The 20,372-nt window shown below is 37.5% G+C and overlaps 1 protein-coding gene across 2 annotated transcripts in view; it reads right to left on the bottom strand.

The window, feature by feature from the left end:
* Positions 1–19,966, bottom strand: part of trip4 (thyroid hormone receptor interactor 4) — an 81,301-nt gene extending 61,335 nt beyond the window's left edge. For both annotated transcript variants that reach the window (XM_088414093.1, XM_088414092.1), the window contains exons 1-11: positions 19,795–19,966; positions 18,826–19,007; positions 17,739–17,869; positions 17,423–17,638; positions 17,251–17,329; positions 16,802–16,907; positions 16,496–16,708; positions 16,283–16,409; positions 13,415–13,599; positions 13,206–13,330; positions 12,172–12,263 (exon numbers count right to left, since the gene is read on the bottom strand). In XM_088414093.1, the coding sequence (XP_088270219.1) occupies positions 12,172–12,263; positions 13,206–13,330; positions 13,415–13,599; positions 16,283–16,409; positions 16,496–16,708; positions 16,802–16,907; positions 17,251–17,329; positions 17,423–17,638; positions 17,739–17,869; positions 18,826–19,007; positions 19,795–19,874 (1,536 nt within the window). In that variant the 5' untranslated portion in view covers positions 19,875–19,966. The remainder of the gene's footprint in view (positions 1–12,171; positions 12,264–13,205; positions 13,331–13,414; positions 13,600–16,282; positions 16,410–16,495; positions 16,709–16,801; positions 16,908–17,250; positions 17,330–17,422; positions 17,639–17,738; positions 17,870–18,825; positions 19,008–19,794) is intronic.
* Positions 19,967–20,372: the final 406 nt, after the last annotated feature.

The following is a 20,372-nucleotide window of genomic DNA, read 5'->3' on the forward strand; positions in this document are numbered from 1 at the left end:
TGAGGCGGGCTTGGGGAGAACATGCAAACTGCACACAGGAAGGCTGTAGCGAGGTGGATTTGAACTCGGGGCCCCTGAAATGTAAGGCAGACGTGCTCACCACCATTCCACCGAGCCGCCCTAGGACAAGCACATATTAACCAAAATGAATATGAAAGACCAGAAGTTGTCCTCTATTCAATATCTTGACTGCTTATCCTCAGAGAAGTCACAGGCATGGCAACTATTCCAACTGTATTTGGGCAGTCCGCGAGGTACACCCCGAAATGGTTGCCAGCCATTTGGAGAGAACACAAAAACACTCCAAGTCACACTCTCAAACACACCTAAGGACAATGCACATCTTTGGAACGTGGGAGAAAAACTCAGTACCGGCCCATGCAAGTCAGGTAGAACAGGCAAACTCCATACAGGAAGGCCAGAAGTTAAAGCGTAATCTCTGCACTGTGAGGCTAATGTGCGAACAAGATTTGCCGACCATGATATCCAGAAGTTACAATGTCAAACCAATGCATGTCATGTCATCCACTTGGGTTGTAATTTGTATTGTCAGAGTATAGTTCTTAAATCTTGTCATTTAGTTAAGAAATGTTTGATCTAGATAAATGCTATCCCTTTTGACGTATCAAAATCTGAGATTCTAGCTTTCACAATGCAAACTGTAGAGTTGGCTGAATAATGTCGGGCTGGGTATTGGGTCTTAAAAGTGTATTGCGATATATTGCGATACAGCAAATGTGTCTTGTGATAATTACAGCAATTATATTAGTCAATTCGTTGTTTTCTTCTTTATCAGACACTAGCAAGGCTTAAAAACTTTAAACCCTTTAAAATCGTAATATTTCTAAGAGCTTTTACCTCACATTTTCCGGTGTCTTTCTTTTGCCTTCTTCAGAGTGGCCTATATTGGTCAATGTTTGGTAAAAATACCAACTAACTAACTAACTAACTAACTAAATAAATAAATAAATAAAAAATCTATGGCATATATATTAAAATAAATGAAAAAAAACAGAAGGAAAATATTAAAATAGAGAAATTGGATTTATCCTTTCTCAGAAGCCACACATCATTGACATCTCTGAGCACACATTAAACATTATTTTTTTAAAAATGCATGTAAATTTTTTTCATTTCAAGCATGCTCTTGACTATATTAATACTGTATGTCCCCAGCAGTTGGAAATACTATTTCAGATGCCACTCATGTGGCAGTAATACACAGGTAGCACTTTGCCACAAGTTCCAGCACAGGATACTGGAGACAGTGCTCTTCAACCATAAATCAAATACAGTAGATTTGTGACATCACACGCATTGGTGGAAAAAAATATGACAAAAACCAGTGCGAGTGATCGCCAGATTTATATGTAAAACACGATTTATAATATGACAAATGTCATGATACAAAAGCCACTCTGGAGCAGATTGATATAAAAAACGAAATATTACGAAAATAAAAGGTTTCAAAACCGATCGACGAAATAAAGGAAAATGAATATCGTATCGCAATATACACGTTGCGTCACTTTGTTTTTCAATATAACAATGGATCAATATTATCGCCCAGCCCTACTGTCTTGCATTATGTTTCGTGTCCTGTCGCACCAATCACGTTCTAAAGATGTGGCCCTATAAACCAATCACGCAAACAACATTTACTGCAATTCAAATGTGTCGCTTGTTATGCCGTCTACTTGGTTGGTCTGAATCAAGCATTATTTATTTTCTCAAACCACAACATAAGGATGAAGAAGTTAAATGCGGCTCCGGAGCTACAGGATGCCACCTCCTGCTACATACAATGAACACCTGACAAAGACACAATCTTGTTAATGTTGAACATGATCTTTTTCCTTCAGCATTTACAAATGTTTTACACAATTTGGGAGCTTGTTACAATCCTGACAGAGTAGTTCAATCCGTGGGGATAAAGCAAGTCAAGTCAAGTTTATTTGTATCGCAATGTTTTTAACATGCATTCGGCTAAAGAATCGGTACAGTTCCAAGTGTCTACCAGGGGATGAGAAAACAGAGGCATTATACTCTGAAATTGACCGTTTTGCCAGACATGTGCTGTCCATCGAGACATTCCACTTTCAAATTAAGCATCTTTCAATCTATCTCTTCCAGCATATCCAGGTACTGAGTCATCTTTTGTAGGCGATAGAAAATAATACTTAACATGGTAAACATGCCAAATTGTAATGGCAGGGTTAAGTTGATGCTTATATGCTGTACTCTCTGACAAAGATTAAGAATGCTATAAGATTTGGCAGTGTCCCTTTTAAAATATATTTCTAGGAGGAAGTTGCTGAGTTGACAAGTTTCAGTGACACCAAGAACAATCAGGTTTGTAATCTCTGACCCTGCGGCAGAAGAGACATTCTCAGTTTCTAAATTAAAGAGCTAGGAGCGGCTGTTAGTTCTTGTGGTAAAATTGCTTGGACAGTTCAGCCCAAAACAAAATTGACACATTATCACATTTGTCTGCTCACAAGCATAGCACTTGTGGGTATAACACAAAGAAAATATGTTTCAACTAAAATATTTACGGTAATGCCGTGTGGTAGCATGGCTTCTTGGTGACTTAATGTATATACAAAATTAGAGACTTGACCGCACAAAATGCAAACACAGCTGAGACCTGAGGAAAAGTCATTTGGGGCCAGTGAAACAAACAACATACATGAACGGGGAAAGACAACTGTCAGACATATTGAGTCTATGTTTCATTTCAGTACATTTGAGGAATTTGAGACCGAATGTGGCACATTACTGAATTTATCTTGGCATGACACCTGAGGCTCAGCTGAACAAAACATTTTTATTTATTTATTTATTTTTTAAAGTGGCTCCAAGATGTGCACACTTAAATGTGGTCCTCAGCTAGCAGACCAAATGGGTGCGTTTGATTTGGGGGTGAAAAATTTCAGTCATCGTTTATTAGACAAGTATGAAAATAGCATGTGAAAGTGGCGCAAATTATTGCTAACAGCGACGCTAGTCGAGAAGTAATAGCTAATAACCCTCTTGCTAGGTGGCGAAACAAACTGCAAGAACAATGCAACGTCTGTGTAATAGTCTTCTTGTCTTTATGTGCTTAAGCATACGCGTCCCATGTCTTCCTATTTGTTTACTGAAGTGGCCTGAACTGGCTGTTGGAGCTGCGTATCATTTTCCTGGTGTAACGGAGACTGTTTACGTTGTCACTTTACAGTGATGGAGAATTTACTTATGACTTGGAAAAATTAAACTGGCTTCCCAAACGAATCTCGCAAACCGTAACTGATGGACTTATGAAACTTTTCAAGGACGCAGCCTTGAATAATGCATTGGTCACTGTGCACACACATACAGTGCACTGTTAAAGTGGGACTGACAATGAGGGTGGACATTGAGGAAGACGGCTTTTAATTAGAAAAAAAAAAAAACTCACGTGAGTAACCCACAAAAAAATGATGTGTACTCCTGATAATGACAAAGGAGATGCACTTATGCACTTAACTTACCAACAAACAAAGCAAGAAAGTCAGAATTTAAAACACTTTCATTTCTACAGCTTGACAGTTGATATTTGTCTTCCGCTTAACTGACATATAGTTTTTATGCTCATGTTAGCGCTTTCAAAATACAGGAATAAGATGGGCAAAGCACAGATTTGTACACATCAGATTTGTGTGATGCACAATTTTTGTTATTGAAGATGAGGATATAAACCACTACAAGAAACCCATTCATTGCAGACCTTCATTATCATTGCTGTCATTCGTCAGAATGAAGCAAATACAAACATTGACATATTAAGTGTGTGACTGCTCCACTGATCATTACATAGAGAAAAGAGTGTGTTTTATGATTTAAGCAGAACAAAAAGCCAAAGTTTTTTTTTTTTTTTGTACATACAATGAAAAGAGCTTTGCAGCCAATCACCCCTACTGCAGAAAGTGACATTCAGTGAAGTGGACTGAGAACAGCAGTGAAATTCTAAACAGTGCAGCAGACCATTTTCGTCAGCCAGATGGTTCTATGTATTTTTCATGCTGTCGGAAACCTGTGACTGAGGTTTGCTTGGTTGTCATGCAGTGCCTGGGGACGTTGGGCTGAATGCATTCTACACACAACTGCAGAATCGCATGATGTTTGACCTCGGTGCTATGGCAAACTGCCCAGAAAGGAGAAGGGAGGAATGTGAGGGAGGGGAGAGTATTAGTGTGACACTAGGAGGAGGGGAGTGGGGGTGCATGTCTGTTGATAGAACATAAATTGAATCCTCTGCAAAAGGAAATTTACTTCACATTCCTGGCCTGATACCCATACTGTTGGATGCAAATTGGGGAAATATGAAGACAGAAAGGATTTACACAATGTTACAAAGAAACGAGTGGAAAAAAAATGCATTTACAGAGCAACTTTGGTTCCTTTGGAATGCATCCAACATCTCCTAAGAGTCTTCCTTGTGAGTGTGTGCGAGTGTGTGTTTCTGTGTGGCTAGCTGGAAGGAAGGCTTTCAGCATATAAATATCACATTACCACACAAGGAAACACAGGCATCAGATTGAGCTTCCCACCAGCCTAACAAGCAGGGGAGCTCCACTCCAGAGGTCAGAAGGAGAGCTTGTACAAATGGAATTCAACAGAAAACATCACTTCTGTTGCTGATAAGTGGCTAGCAGTGGCTTGGAGCTATGTGAGGTGGTGTATAAGTATTTATGGTTTTACTGGAGCAAGTGTGCATCCAGTGAGATAAAATATACATGATTTAAAGAAACAAGTGACACGAGTGTCACTCTGAAACCAATATATAATATATTTCTACAATTAAACAACTGTGACTGTCAGGTTTGAATATGTTTCATAATAGATTATTCTATCACGTTTTCCGTCGACTAATAGAGCAATAAGATAGATTTGCGTTCGCCTTTTCGAAGAATCCTCTTTACAAAATACAGCGCATAGGATTTTAGGCCAGGCATCAACAGACCTTTGCAGACTATTGTCAATATGACTTACCGTAAGTTTGTCAAAGTTGTTTTAAAGCAGTGCTTCTCAAATAGTGGGGCGGGCCCCCCCTGGGGGGTGGGGGGCAAGGTGATGCCAGGGCGGGCGTGGATGTCCCCAGGGGAAAGGCTTTGTTCTACCGTGAGTGGTTACAAAACCTTATTTATAGTTTATTTTCAAGAAATACGAAGCCAGGCTAGCTTAGGCTACCCTTACTAGGGAATATAGGCATATATATATATATATATATATATATATATATATATATATATATATATATATATTTTTTTTTTAATTAAATGTCTATATTGAATAAGATCTTGTATAAATGTTTGTGATGTGTAAATTTGATATACGGAATACAGTATATGTGATTGTATTTATATTATGATCGTATATATTATTTATGTGCAGTGTGTGCAATGTTCACTAAAATAATGTATCAATGAAACAATGGGAGACAGAATGCTATCAAAGTGTTGTGTTGATTTCAAGTTTGAACTGCTATTTAACTCTGCAGTATTCTGTTGGTGATATGTAGCTAATATCGAGCCATCAATTTTCTATAAATATAATGTTGGGACTAAACATACAGGCAGTTCAGTCTATTAAAGACAGGATGTTCAGTTATTAAACAATTAAAAAAATATATAAAAAAATAAATACAACTTTCATATACCACCTTTTTGCATAAATATCTGATGTTATGACCTGCGGCTTATAGTCCAGTGCGGCTTAACACAGATATGTGGATAAAATTGGTCTGGTTTTGAGTTATTCGGGTATAAGTCAACACCCCCAATATGGGGGTTGAAAATGAGGAAAAGAACCTCAACTTGTACACGGAGAAATACAGTAATTAATTTGATTAATTGATTAAAAAAAATTGTATTTGGTAAAGATTACTTATCAATGAATTGATTAATTGTTGCACCTCTATTACTGTGGCTCAATCGTGAGCCTTATATATAAATGAATTGGGAAAAAAGGTGCAAAAACTTTTAGGGTAGGAAAAAAACAAAAAAAAAGTAAACTTGCTCGCCACAACAGGGTGTCCACATTTTTCTTGAACTTATTCAGACAACAGTCTCCGAGTGCACCTCACATGCGAGCGAGAGAGGTGCGCACGTTGATGTTCTAAGTGCTGTTGTAATGAATTGGAATACTGAACGTGCGCACCTCTCTTGCTCGCATGTGAGGGGCACTCGTTGACGTTCTTACAAAAAGTGCTGTTGTAATGAATTGGAACACTGAGTGTAAATCGTGCATCCTTATTTTCGTATTTGTTTAGCTACAAGTTCCACTCTTGGTCGACATGCCAGGGTCATTACCCCGAGGGCCTATCCGTCCCTTTGTGTCCACTGACTACGGCCAAGGGACAAAAACGGGAAGGGATAACATTACACAATCGCAAATAAGGTTTAAGAATTAAAGATTTAAGTAAATTTGTGTACTGTAGCAATCCTTGTTTCAAATATGTGAAGTAAATATTTTTCTAATAACCACATTTGCATGCACAAAAATTCCTAGGGAGGGGGTCTCGACTTTGCAGTGGGGTTTTCAGTCCCCATTAAATGCAAAAAAACAAGGGAACACTAGTACTGTCGTTTCAATGTTAGCGACTCTAGCTACAAAATGCACAAAAAGATGGCGCACAGCTCTCTGTGCCCATACGCAGTATTTTAATGGAAGTGGATTCCTAATAAAGTTGTTCTCATTCACAAATGATTGTGTTTCTTCTGTCAGACAAGGAAGCAAGTATGTAAAACGAAGTGAAACTTGACTCAGTAAGACTGCCTGTTACTTACTCGAAGCCATCGTCATTGTCTCTGCGACTCTACTGAAACCAGAGACTCATTTCATCTCAAAGCACAAAGCCAAATGTGTCACTATATATCTCTGTGTCACTCAACAGAGCCAAGACAGCAAGAGAAAAATCTCATACAGCGCTAAAATGACAAATGAAAGTAACTAGGTTTGATGTTTCTTTGGAGAAAATAAATCCTTACTTGGGCTTGAAAAGTCACTAAGTCTAGCAACAAAGTCATGTGGAAAAGTCTGGGCAGCAAAACTGTTCTTAAGGAATACTCAATTTGATTGGTTGGTAGTGTCATGTTGGGCTGTGCCATGTAGAAGCAGAGATGTTTCACGACAGCATGCTGTTGCCCACAGAAGGCAGCTCTAAAAAGACATACTGTACATGTCACCCAAAAGGCAGAGAAAAGCAGAGATAGGAAAAATCTGTTTCCAGGACAACTGAAGTTTTACTAGGAGGTTCTACTTTTTTCTAATTTTTTTGTTTTTGTTTTTTTGGTTTCCATGGAAGCAAAATTGGTTAATCATTTTACAAGATGTGTGGTAATACCACACAGAGCGCATCTCGTCCAGTGACAAGGTTGCCAACAGCCCATAGCAACCATGATCATGCATCACATTTATTTACTGTATTTCTTGTACACATTTTCCCACAATAATCACACCGTAAAATACACTCTCTGTCTCTTACTTAACCACCCAAAGAGCTCTCGCTGAAAACAATATTTGTTTTAAATATTGATACAACACCGCACTATTATATTTAGATACAGATATATTAAATCTTATGTTCTCATTTTGTCGTTGAAGACATTTTTACAAGTTAAAAACAGAAAGTAGCACTAAAATGTATGGGGTCCTGTCTTTATTTGAAATTGTGGGTGTGCACAAGAATGTGTGAATGCACTCAAGTTAATTTTGTGAATTTCAAGAATCACAATGAAATACAGTAGTATATTAAAAAGCTAGTGAGTGCGACAACAAAGCATGACCAACTCCACTCGCCTCACTATTTAAAGAGACAGCAGGTCTGAAATTTAACTGTACATTGTCACCAAATTGTTTTGCATTATTTTCTTTCTCTCTCTCTCTCTCTCTCTCTCTCTCTATCTCTCTCTCACACACACACACACACACACACACACACACACACACACACACACACACACACACCATACATACATACTTACATACATACCGTGGGCCCCCATGTTACGAGATTAATGATGATGTTAATGATGACAATGATGCTTTCTGGTTGTATACATATATATTATATATACGTAGCACTTACTAAACGATTTTGGTACCAATTTTTAAAATGTATTTAATATGTATGTACAATGTTGATGTTGTTACCTCGGGTTCTAAATGCATTAGCTATTTAACATAGGTTTGGATTGCCCGCCATATGGTGAATTCGCCTTATGAGCCCAACGGATTATTCTCGTAACACGGGAGCACACTGTAATTATTATTGGGCACCTGACAACACATCAACCAAACAGGGAAAATCTAACAAAGTATGAAACTTCAAAATGTGTCCTTATTAAATATACTATTTCCCAACATCGTGCCCTTTCCGTATTTTCCGGACTATAAAGCGGACCTAATAGCCTTCTTTTTTTTTTTTTAAAGCTGATGGTGCACCTTATAATCCGGTGAGCCTTATGTACGGATCAATATTGAGAGTGGGATTTGTAGATGGGGAATGAACTGATAAAGTAAGCTTTACCTGTTTCTTTTGAGTGTTTACAGTTGAACATGGTTGGTCATACTGACATTAGGTTTTTATGTTATTGAGAGTTTAGAGTTATGATTTGAGTTATTATTGTTATTACTTTGAGTATTACTATATTGTGATTGAATTGAAGGAAAATTTCCCTGATATAAAATCCCTGCGCTAAATGTTATACCTTGCTGTTAAAAGATAAACTGTCACGGAAATACTAATAAAATAAAACATAAGACAGTTGTTTATTTCATTCAGTGATCAGAAAGCTGGTTTGTAATCTACTATTAAAGTTTGACTGCTTCTACTGTTGCGCCTTATAATGCGATGCGCCTTATATATGGAAAAAGTTTTAAAATATGACATTAATTGAGGGTGCGCCTTATAATCCGGTGCGCCTTGTAGTGCAGAAAATACGGTAATTGAAACTGCATTTGTAGAATACGAATCAAGCAGAAAAATCCACCTGTTTTATGCCTCTCAGAGGGATGCCATTTTGACCTAACCCTAATACTGTCTCGTCTCACCTGTTAAGCTGGTCCAACAAACATTCTACAAAAGCCATTAAAAAGGACTACCTTGCTCTTAAAACCTCTTTGCATTATTTGAGTAACAGGCTTTAATGTTTTGATGGATGTCATTTTCTGTCATGTTTTTAAATGTTGTTTTGAATGATCATTGTGATTATTGTACTGAAGCTTGCAAACTGTATCAAAATTGCACTATTAGTCAGAAAGATCTCAGTTCAATTATTTTTCCATCAAAATGGCAACATTTCAACTTGAAGGAACTGGTTCAGTTTTATTGTACCTTGCAATGGCACATACAAAGACCATGTTGACCTATAGACCTTGTAGACATTCAATATACATAATCAATACAGAATTTAACAGTCCCTGGACTTGCTCTTGCCATGCCTTGTCCAGGAGATTATACCTCTTTGACTTGTATTCACTGAGTCATGTAGCTCGCCATCTGGTGTTACGGTCCTTGGAAGCCGGTAAGAAATCAGATCCTTATTAGGAGTGTTGATTGAGCCAATCAATTTTTTTCACTGCGGGATTCAGCAGAAAGTGCTGTTCAGACGCTGCATGGGGTGTGTTGTTCATTTGCTTGAACTGTGAATTATTTTGACAACCAATGTAAACGAACATTTTTTTTAAATTTAAATTTAATTTAAAGCGATTTTAAATATATTATTTGTGTTCTTTAGCACTTGGCACACAATCCATTTATCTTAGTACTTCTCCAAAAGCTTTCCCGTTTTCACTCTGTAAAAGCCTTATATCTTTTTACTACACAGACCCTCTCCCCTGCTCCAATTTGGCTCTACCCTCGGCAAGTCGGATGTACATATCCACTGAGTGCTGAGAAAGCACAGGGAGACAAGGTGGACTGAGCACACACAGATCATAATGGTGAGCCAATTACCAGTTGTAAGGGAGGTGGGGGGAAGGGGAGCTGTGAGGGCAGAGAGATTACTGGGAGAATGGATCAATACACTAGTCAGTTTCTAATGAGGGAAAGAATTGGACCAAGTGTGAGCCGAATGTGCCTGAGGTGGGGTTTTTTTCTCTCAAAATGTATGCCCTTCAGTTCTTTGTTTAACCACTTTCAAACTGGGGGTAGATGATATTACTGAAGTATTGACAGAAAACTAGGTGTTTGGGAATTTTGTTACTTCATGTTAAACTCATCTCCCTATATTCCTCTTGAAATGTCATATACCATTCGAAATAACTTTAGAGGAGGCTGAAGAATAACGTCTGTCAGCCCTCCATGACCCCCTTTTAACCGCGTACAGCTGCCAGAAATGGCCTGTAAATCCTGCACGTCACCCTTTCCCCGCAGCCGAGGAGCGTGGAATTGTGCTACTATGCATTACGCTCAAATGTCAACTAACATGAATGTGAGCAGACTTTAAATGCTAGGTTAACCAGATAAAAGTCTCTCTTGCACACCCTCTTCAAAATAGAAAATGAAGAAACAATATAATTGTTCAGAACCAACATTAAACTTTAGGTACTATTGTTCCTCTGTAGTTTTTCTACATCTGCCTTTCTGGCTTTCTTTTTTTTCCCCCCCTATGCGGCCTCGTGTGGGGTGGGGGTGTTATTTATGGCTCTGTGTGCGAGTGGACACGCGCACACACACCCACGCACACACATACACACTTTCATAGGATGAAAGGGCAGTCACACAGCCTGCAAACATGATTTTACAGCCCTGGGTGGAATGAGTGGTAGAGGAGAGAATGAGGCCAGAGTACAAAAGAGGAAAGCCCTGAAATAAACAGATACCAGTAGTCAGAATGCAAACCGTGTAGGAGCATTCAAGTCCTCCCTCCTCTACCCCATTCCCCGCACCCCACCCATCTACACTTCTGAAAACCTACCTTGGTAAAGATATTCGAGTATACGTGAGATGCTTGGGATGACTATTATTCTCCCAAGAGTGTAAGTATGGTTACTTAGTGTCAGTGTAGGAGATGCTGTGCAGTATAATGAATATGATACATTTGTGTGTGTTCATAGGAAACCTTAAATAAAATAATACCTTATCAAACAGAAAAGTGTCAGTGTTTGATTAAACTCTAATTTGGCTCACTGAGCTGGAAGCAGTGGTATTACAGCTGCTTATTGCTGTGACAAATGAGCTATTGACCTTGTAGGCATGTGATGACCTCACAGTGGAATGGGATCATATTTTCAGGACTCCTCAATACAGGAGCCCTCAGAATGGATTTTAACTAAGTGCCCTTTGAGGAAATCATAGGGAAAACGTGTAGGGCAAAATATATGTCTGGTCAGTTGGTAAATGTTTTACTACTCTCAGGAGGATTCCCCTGACTCTCACAAGATGATTTTTTTTTTTCTTGTCACATACACAATCAGTTTAGGCAATGAATTGCAGATGCACCACCATTTTGTTCACATGTATGATGAAGGATTAGATTTCAGTTTCTGATGTTATTTTTTGAAGCGTAATGCCTCTGGTGGAATGTATTGTAAGGTCCCAGAGAATTCTAGGTGAAGAGGTGCAGCCTGACCTCTGCTGGTACCAAAAAGGCATTACATTACTTAAACATAAAGAATGTTAATCGAAGTTTATTTTCTAACTTCAAAAAGGTCACTTCCACCAAGATTTTATATTAAGTTTTCAAAAATTGCATTTAAATCTAAGTGGAAAACCTCAACAAATAATGTACAATTTTAGATATGTTTAATGTCTTTTATTAAGTGTCTACCTATGTAAACAATATCTAGCACTAAAAAAATTGCACTACATGATATTCTGCACTACATTATTAGCACTACTGTCTCTGTTGTTTATTGCTATTTATTGATTGCTCGATTGTGGAGTGTCGTTTGCTGCTCAGGGAAGTGAACAGAATAAGAATTTCATTGTGTGGTACAACTATAGACATGACAACAAATCTGTCTTGAATATCTTCATTACAACTGCATGTATGTGGCTGACTAAATGGATGTGATAGTTATACAGTTTGTTCATTTGCTTGTTGTTGACACTGCTGCCATTTTTTTAAATGCTTGAACCATTGTTTACACAGTATGAAAAATTACAGGACAACCAAGCATTTAAAGGAAAATATTTAACATTACCTGTTCCCTATACTGTTCCTGAGAAAGGCAATCGGTGACGTTGACACAACCCAAAAGGCATCCCGTAGGATAGTCAGAAGGAAACTTTGGCTCTAAGCAGACAAGAAACAAAATACAGCACTAAAATTCCAAGGTCCCCGTTAACCTCGAAAAACAAGGCAACACTGTAGACTAACTAATACGGTGTTTTTCATGGCCCGTATGGCACTGATTATTAGTAGTCGAGGAGGCCGATTATTCAGTAAATTGAAAAAATATCAGACGAAATGAAGATTAAAAGGCAAAACTCACAACTTCTAATTTGGTTGAAATGCCAATAAAGATGTAGAACAATTCAGATTTGAATGACGTTAATTTCTTTTTTCTTGTTGTTTTTTTTTTGGAAACTTTAGCCAACGTACCATAATGTTAATTGGAGAATTTATTTTTTGAAAACGTACATCTTTGGTGTAAATTTTCTAAGAAAAAGTGGAGGAGGCTATCGGAGTTATGAGAATTTTAAAAAAGCAAAATGAAAACTACTGTAAATAGCTCTCAACAGTTCTCTCCAGTGGAAAAAAAATCTCTAAAATAAAAAAAAATAACTGAAAAGTCAAATTTTACATATTTTTGTTTTCAAACCATTTTATACAAAAAGGAAACATGCGTTCAGTACATTCTACTACAGTGTTAACTGAAAATTCAAATTAATAATTCCCAGAAGTTAACGGTTTTACATTGATCAAATATTGGTCATTGGATCTTTAACAAGAAAAACAATGTAATCAAAATGCCAAATATTGGCGTCAATAGTGAGATGAGCTGATATTGTTCATAGATGGATTCTTCAGATCGTTTTTATTTTGTCTTGAGCACTGTGTATATGTCTCTTATTAAACAACAATATGACTAGCCTCTCTAACATCCTTGATTTTATTTTCCTGTTGTTGATGTATTTTTTTTTTTCCAGGAGTTTGCAATCTTTAGCCATCTGTCAATCGCCAAAGTACTTTCAGTACAGTAGTCCTATAAACATTTTCTACTCAAAGTTTTACCTTTTTTACAGATGGAACAATACATGGCCTCCACCTCTGAGATCTCCTGGGGGGTTGGTTTCTTAGCTGCGGCAGCAATCCAGAGACGGCCACGGTGGGATGTGTACCAGGTTCGCCCCTCAACTCTGCACATACGTAAACAATTCCCTGTGAGCACGTTTAACCATTCGATTACGAGCGAGTGAGTCACAAAATTTTTCAAACCATACCTCTTGATGCCTTTGACCAGCAGTGATGCCCATGGTTGGTGCATGCTCAGACACCAACCACCGTCAGACATCTCCTGCAGTTCTTTGTCTTGGAGACGCAACCGAGACCGCTCTCTTGCTTTTCTATTCTGTGCCAAACTTTGTCCTTTTTCCATGTTCCTTTTGTTGTTTCCAACATCTACCCACTAGAAATGTAAAGAGGAAAAATGAAGATTTGGTGCACAATTCGTAAAAAAAAAAAAAAAAGAAGACCATCTGGAGAATCAACCTTTAAACTGTTTCTCTGCCCTTCCAAGTTCAACAACTGAAGCTGTCTTCTTGTATAACGTGAACATTGAAAATCATACCAGGCTTTTCTGTACTATTATGTCATTTGGGCCTCCCATACCTTCATTACACCTATGAGTACCTCTTAAACTGCCTAGAGACATCTACTAGTGCTTTTCATCAATAATGCTGGAGGAGCTTGTAAATTAGTGTAAATCAATGAATGGTATTGTTTCAGAATGGCGATCAATCATCAAATTGTTGGGATTGGTTTATACTGGTAAATATATACAGTGATCCCTCATTTTTTGCAGTTAATGGGGACCGGAACCTCCCCGCAATAAGTGAAAAACCGCGAAGTAGCATCGCCCTACCCCTACATGGAATTTTCATGCATGTGTATGTGGGGACCTGACATTTTTTAAATGTGAAAAGTATTTATACATTACATATTTAAGACAAATAGACTGTAGAGAATTATTGTCACATATTACTGCAGTACACATATTTATGTAAATCTTAAATGATTAAACCTTATAAAGTAGCTATACTGGTATGCCTTCTCTTTCCGTGTCTTGGCTGTACGTATGATCACAGTGAGCAGTTGCTTGGATGTCCAACTAAAAGCAAGTAAGAAGGAGCTTACCAAACAAGATTAAAAAGCATAGTTTACACTTTAAATTCAAGTTTGTTATAAAAGGCAAGAGGATTCCAAAGCTTTCTTTCGTCTTTCACGATCTCTCAGCCGCCTTTGTGCTCAAAGCACATCCTCTGCCATGACCCCCCCTCCAAAACAACAACAAAAAATAGTGCTGTTCTCACTTGACTGGCCAAGCAATCTGTCAATAAGATCAATGGGCACTACTATGCGGCAATCGACCAATGAGGGCAGGAGTTGTAACCCACTCCCACTCAGAACGTAAAATCACTACTCATTGGTGTCTGCATCTTGTAGGCATGCTCCTTGAGCTTAATGACAGATCGCTTGGTCAGTCAAGTGAGAACAGTAAAATTTTTTATTTTTTCTGTATATATGTATATGTATTTTTTATTTTTCTGTATATATATATATATATATATATATATATATATATATATACATACATATATATATATATATATATACACACATATATATATACATATATACACATATATATACATATATATACATATACATATATATACATATATATACATATACATATATATACATATATACATTTACATGTATACATATACACATTATATATACAGTGGGCCCCCGGGTTACGAACTTAATCCGTTCAGCGGCTACGCTCGTATCTCGAATTGCTCGTATAGCGGGCAATCCAAACCCATGTTAATTCGTGAATGCGTGCAACGCGCGCCGAGGCCTTAGGTAAAAACGACACACTGTATACATATATTAAAACTGAGTGACATAATCTGCTGTACACTTGCATTATATAATATATACAATGGATAAATAGCTTTTACCTTTGAAACGACGAGACTTGAGCTGGGTGTAAGCAGAGGGGGGCAGAGTCCAACGCTCAAATTTAACACGGCGATAGATATGCTATTGGTCTTACAGTGTTACAGTAACTCTTTCAGTCAGGGTGCAAATCACGCAGATACTAAAACATCATCCTCTTATTTCTTTCTTTACCGCTGCTAGTAATTTTAGAAGCTATGTCTAACAGATAAAGTTTGCAAAGTCTTCACAACATTCCGTTTTTCACTAATTTTCTCTCCTTCCTTCCATCCTGTCCCATCAAGCTAGATAAAGGCGTTCGGCCAATAGCATATCGGCATTTCTGTGATTGACGTGTGACGCTGGCCAATAGCATCTCCGTGAGTGAGACCGGGTGACCTTAATCGACCAATAGCATATTCGCATCTCCGTGACTGACTGATAATTATTCGCACTTTTTTTTTTTAAACGGTTGGAATGTATTGACAATTAATTTAAAAAAAAACACACATTTAAACCAATGACAATTCTTTGTCCTGCAATCGGCACATTTAATTTCATGTCAGCTGTTTTTCCCTTTAGCTGTACAAACACTACACTTAAATGGTAATATATTTAGACACCGTGAGTGAGACAGTCAGTGTGACGTTGTAAGACCAATAGCGTTCGCGTTACTGCCACAACTATCTACTGATGATTGATGATGTCGCTACTGTTGATTTTATTGACGAAATTAAACGAGATCATTTCTACATACTCAATGGCCGGCATGTCGAATTGCTCGTAAGGTGAGAGGTTTGTTGGCGAGAGGTTTGTTCGTAAGCGGAGGACAAAAACCTCCCTGATCCACGCTCGTAAGGCGAATTGTTCGTAAATCACGGTGCTCGTAAGCCGGGGGCCGACTGTATATATATATATATATATATATATATATGTGGAATAATTAAGGGATTATGATTTTATTGTTATAAATCTGCAAGACCTGCACTGAGTTAAAAGACTAGTCCAGTTAAGAAAGTGTGGCCCAGGTTTTCAAATTGTACAATTTTTCATACAAAGGAAGGCAGACTTAGTTTATGAAAGGAAGTCATTGAAAACAGTAGGAAACAGTAGGAAAGAGGTTAACATAGTGGTTAAAAACCTACTTCTGGTGCACTTTGCCTTATGTTGGGGTTGACCAGCTCTCTGAGTTTCTGTTGTTCTCCTTGTCTTTTAAAAAATGGAGATTTTGCCGTAGAGTCAATGTTTAGTGCCTGAAGGGTGTCATCTAATCTGCATGGTTGAAATAAAACAACAGTGGGTGATTGTCACAATAACTTTAAAGCATTACAGAAATGGTGCCTGTGCATCTGGTTTACCTGTTATAGTACTCATTCAGATTGTTTTCCTCATCAAGGACTCGTCTACCAGCAAAGTCCAAGGTGATTTTCCTATCTTTACGAGACGCATGCCGAAGTTCACGCAGCTCCTCTTCCTTTTTCTTTAGTTTATCACGCTCAGCAGTTGACAGCCAGTTTGATTCAGTGGCAAAGTAATCTGACTCATCATCAAGCACTTGAGTTCTCTTGACACTGCATACGAAATAGTGCCAATAGTGTTTGTTATAAAGTTTTTGTGATTCCAAGTGGATGAAAAATGCCAATAAAACTGCTTATTGACGTTACCTAGTTCGATCATATTCCAGCAGTTTGTCTTTGTGTTGGACAGCCTTCTCTAAGCCAACCTTCATCTTTGCTTCTTGATGGGCCATGTAATCTCTTTCACCGCTATCTGTCACAGAAAAATCCATCTATGAATACCATAAATTAAACATTATGTAGCACAACAGTATATAAGATGCATCCAAAAAAGTTACTAAAATTAGAACCTTTTTCCCCACACTTTCAAAATTGAATAGAAAATACTGGGAATGTCTTATCAAAATAGGTACAATGAAATTAAGGTTACGTAATGCTTCCTCTTAACATTATACCATTTATTGACCAAATAAATTATTATTGGCAAAATCCATAAAAAATATATATATTTTAGTTTCAGGCACAGGGGTTGTTGCTGAAAAAAAAAAGAAAGTTGTTGCTTTTACAGCATGGTAGCCCAGACGACTGATTCTCACCTCCCATCAGCTTCTTTCTTAATTTCTGACTTTTGTTAGAGTCTCTTTGCAGGATCTCTTGCTCCTCTTTGGTGCAGACCTGAAATGGCAAAGATATGTGTCCAAGTGTCTAATATTGACTTTAGATTATTTAAAAATAAAAAAAGGAGGGGGGGGGGGGCTATTTGTTTACCAGACTACCACAGAAGAGACAAGGTCCGGATCCCTCTTGTTCGCATACAATGCGACCACAGCTGATGCAGTTGTTGATGAGCCTGTGCTTTTGAGCAAGGCACTCACAACTGTGTCGGCCAGGTAGTACAACCGTCAGCTTGTCTTGGCCCTCTTTAGCATAAAGGTTTGTGAACCTATTTTTCTTCTTTGTTGAAGTATTCGTGTTTTCTTGAACCTGTCGGCAAAGAACATACAGAATAAGAATAATAATGCTACTAAGCTACACATCCGTTGCATCTAGATCATAATAAATATTCAAGTGTATGTATACTGACTCTCATCAGATCCATGGGGGTTTTGACTGCCTCTGGCTCAGGGTCCGTTTGACTTACATTCAACACCTCTTGTTTGTTCCGTCCCTTACGTTTAGACTTCTTCTGTGAATCTTTGGTTAAACCTTGGGAGTCTAATCAAGAAAAGTAAAAATGTATTTTAGGACCCAAACAATCAAATCTGTGGATTATAAACCTTTTAACATCTTTAATAATATATTACACATTAATTTCAATTCTTTGATATGTAGCTGTATCAGTTAAATACAGTCATTTGATCATTCTGTCAGGCGATTATTCCTAAATTCAGGCTTTTATAAGCAATGTTTTGGGAAGCATTATAATTCAAATGACCAGGATGTGTCTGTTTTACACATAACCTTATCACAAATTGTTTAAACAAATAAAAGATTAATCCGACAGTTAAATAAGAGACATTACATAAAATGGTAAAACAAGCACATAAATGACAAGAATTAAAGTCCTTATATTTTCAGGTAATGTATTCAGAGTCCTCACCATTCTTTTAAATTACTTTGACATTCATTATTTTCTTAATATATTTTGTCATATTTTTACATTGCACCCCAATGTTCAGACACACCACAGTTTAAAAATTTGTGTTGCTAAAACTCTTATATAATTGTAAGTATTATTTATAAATGTTACTTGAAGCATTGCTAAATTCAATTTAAATCTTTGCACTTCACTGTATTTCTTCAAAAGAAACTAGAAAAAACACATATTCGGGACTTTTAGAGGTCACTGGTTATTTGTGTTTTTTTTTTATTTTATTGTGTTCAATAAAAATATCTGATCAATGAACGAATAGAGAAACACATATTAGAATATTGTGAATCATTTCATGTAATAGAAACGGGAAATACTATGTTTACGAATTATAGTGTATTTGGAATTATAAAAGACAAAGCTATTTTATGCATTATATTGTAGAATCAATCAATCGATTAAGCAGTATTTATTTTTTTTGGGCGGGTGGGGGGTCATAATCGGCACGAGTTTTAAAGAGATCTTCACTTGGGCCGTCATAGAAATGTAATGTTTCGGAGATACTAAAAAATGCCTGGACCTGTTGCAGACATTGACTCTCTAAGGAGGAAAAGACCAGCCATATCTCCGGCCTGTCTTTGAGTCTTCTTCCACCTGCAGAGCAACTCATCAATGAAGTCTCCTTTCCTCCCATCTGTACCCTGAAGAAGGTCACCCACATACTCCTCGATCTCCTCAGCTTTTTCAATGGATATAATGTATCTAAACAGGAGGATAGCAGAAGTTCAGTTAGTTGTAATAAACTTGCGTTGGGTGTTACTCCCTTTTATCAAGAATAGTTGAAATTAATGTCTGGAAATCGATACTTTGGGTATATACGTATGTTTTGTTTTTTTGCACAAATTAATATTTACTATTTATATTACTATTTACACAAATAGTCTTTAACTTTCAGTGAATAACAGGATGTTCAATAATCAGTTTAAGAGTATATGGTCCATAAGGTAGAAAACGTAATTGTGTATGCATGATCCTCACTTGTAAGGACGGCTACATACCTGCTCAACAATTGCAATCTCACCACTTTTCCTACAAACATACAGCTTTTATAGGTTTTGCTTTTTCATTCAAATACTACTACACTTCCAATCCCACTCCAAAATTCCACCTGTTCAAACCATCTTTCCATTAATTTCATAAGCTTTTGTCATTGTTTGTTGTTATTTTTTGTATTCTGTAAATCTTCGTTGAGTGTCCAGTTGTTAGGTGCGTTCAACTAAATTCAAGAAGAGAAGAACGATTCCTTCTGAGAGGTTACATGAGAAGAAATTACGTTAGCACACAAACTAAGCTTGCTTCCCTAACACACTTAGTGACAAGCTTAATAACATCAATGTTCACAACCAAAATAGCACACGCGTTGTCAATTCAACGAAAGTATAACTACTGTATTTGGGTTTTTCTAATCACATTATTCTACAAAGTTAGCGTGACAAACGGGCAATTTTTTCTTCATACGGGTTGCACGACATATTAAAACCTTACTTACTTGATGATATCTTCGGATGCCTCCAGTCCAAACTTGCAGTGTAACTGCTGCAAACACCACTGCACCAAATCGTCTGCCATTTCACCAGTACAAGTCTGGAACAATTCAACTTTTGCTTGTCAAACAAACTCGATAGCACACCGGCGGCGTATTGCGTTTCCAATCGGTTGAATTACAGTAGTGCACACAACGCAGGTGCAGCACGGAATGCCTTCCTGAAAATAATCGCACATCTGTATAAACGTTCCCACCCACATGTCGCCGTAAAGACTTGACCAAGAGACATTCAATAAAACTTTTTTCAAAAATTGTCAAACTGTAAAGAAGAGACACACCCTTGCCAGATTAGAATGTATTTGTTATATCTAATAGATAGCAGCAGAGCATTTCCGTGACATTTGTCTCCCAACACTCAGATGAAGGGGCAGATGAAGGTGATGGCCAGGGCTGGCCTAAAAAAAAAAAAAAAAAATCCCAAGCAAATGCACCCACGCCTGGGGCAAAGTTTTAATTTCTCTGATTGTTCTGCCATTTTCACATTAGGATTCTTAAAACTTATGGAAGTATGCAGTACAAAC

This window comes from Hippichthys cyanospilos, chromosome 4 (assembly GCF_059441005.1).
Source record: "Hippichthys cyanospilos isolate Australia breed blue-spotted pipefish chromosome 4, RoL_Hcya_1.0, whole genome shotgun sequence".
Classification (NCBI taxonomy): Eukaryota; Metazoa; Chordata; class Actinopteri; order Syngnathiformes; family Syngnathidae; genus Hippichthys; species Hippichthys cyanospilos.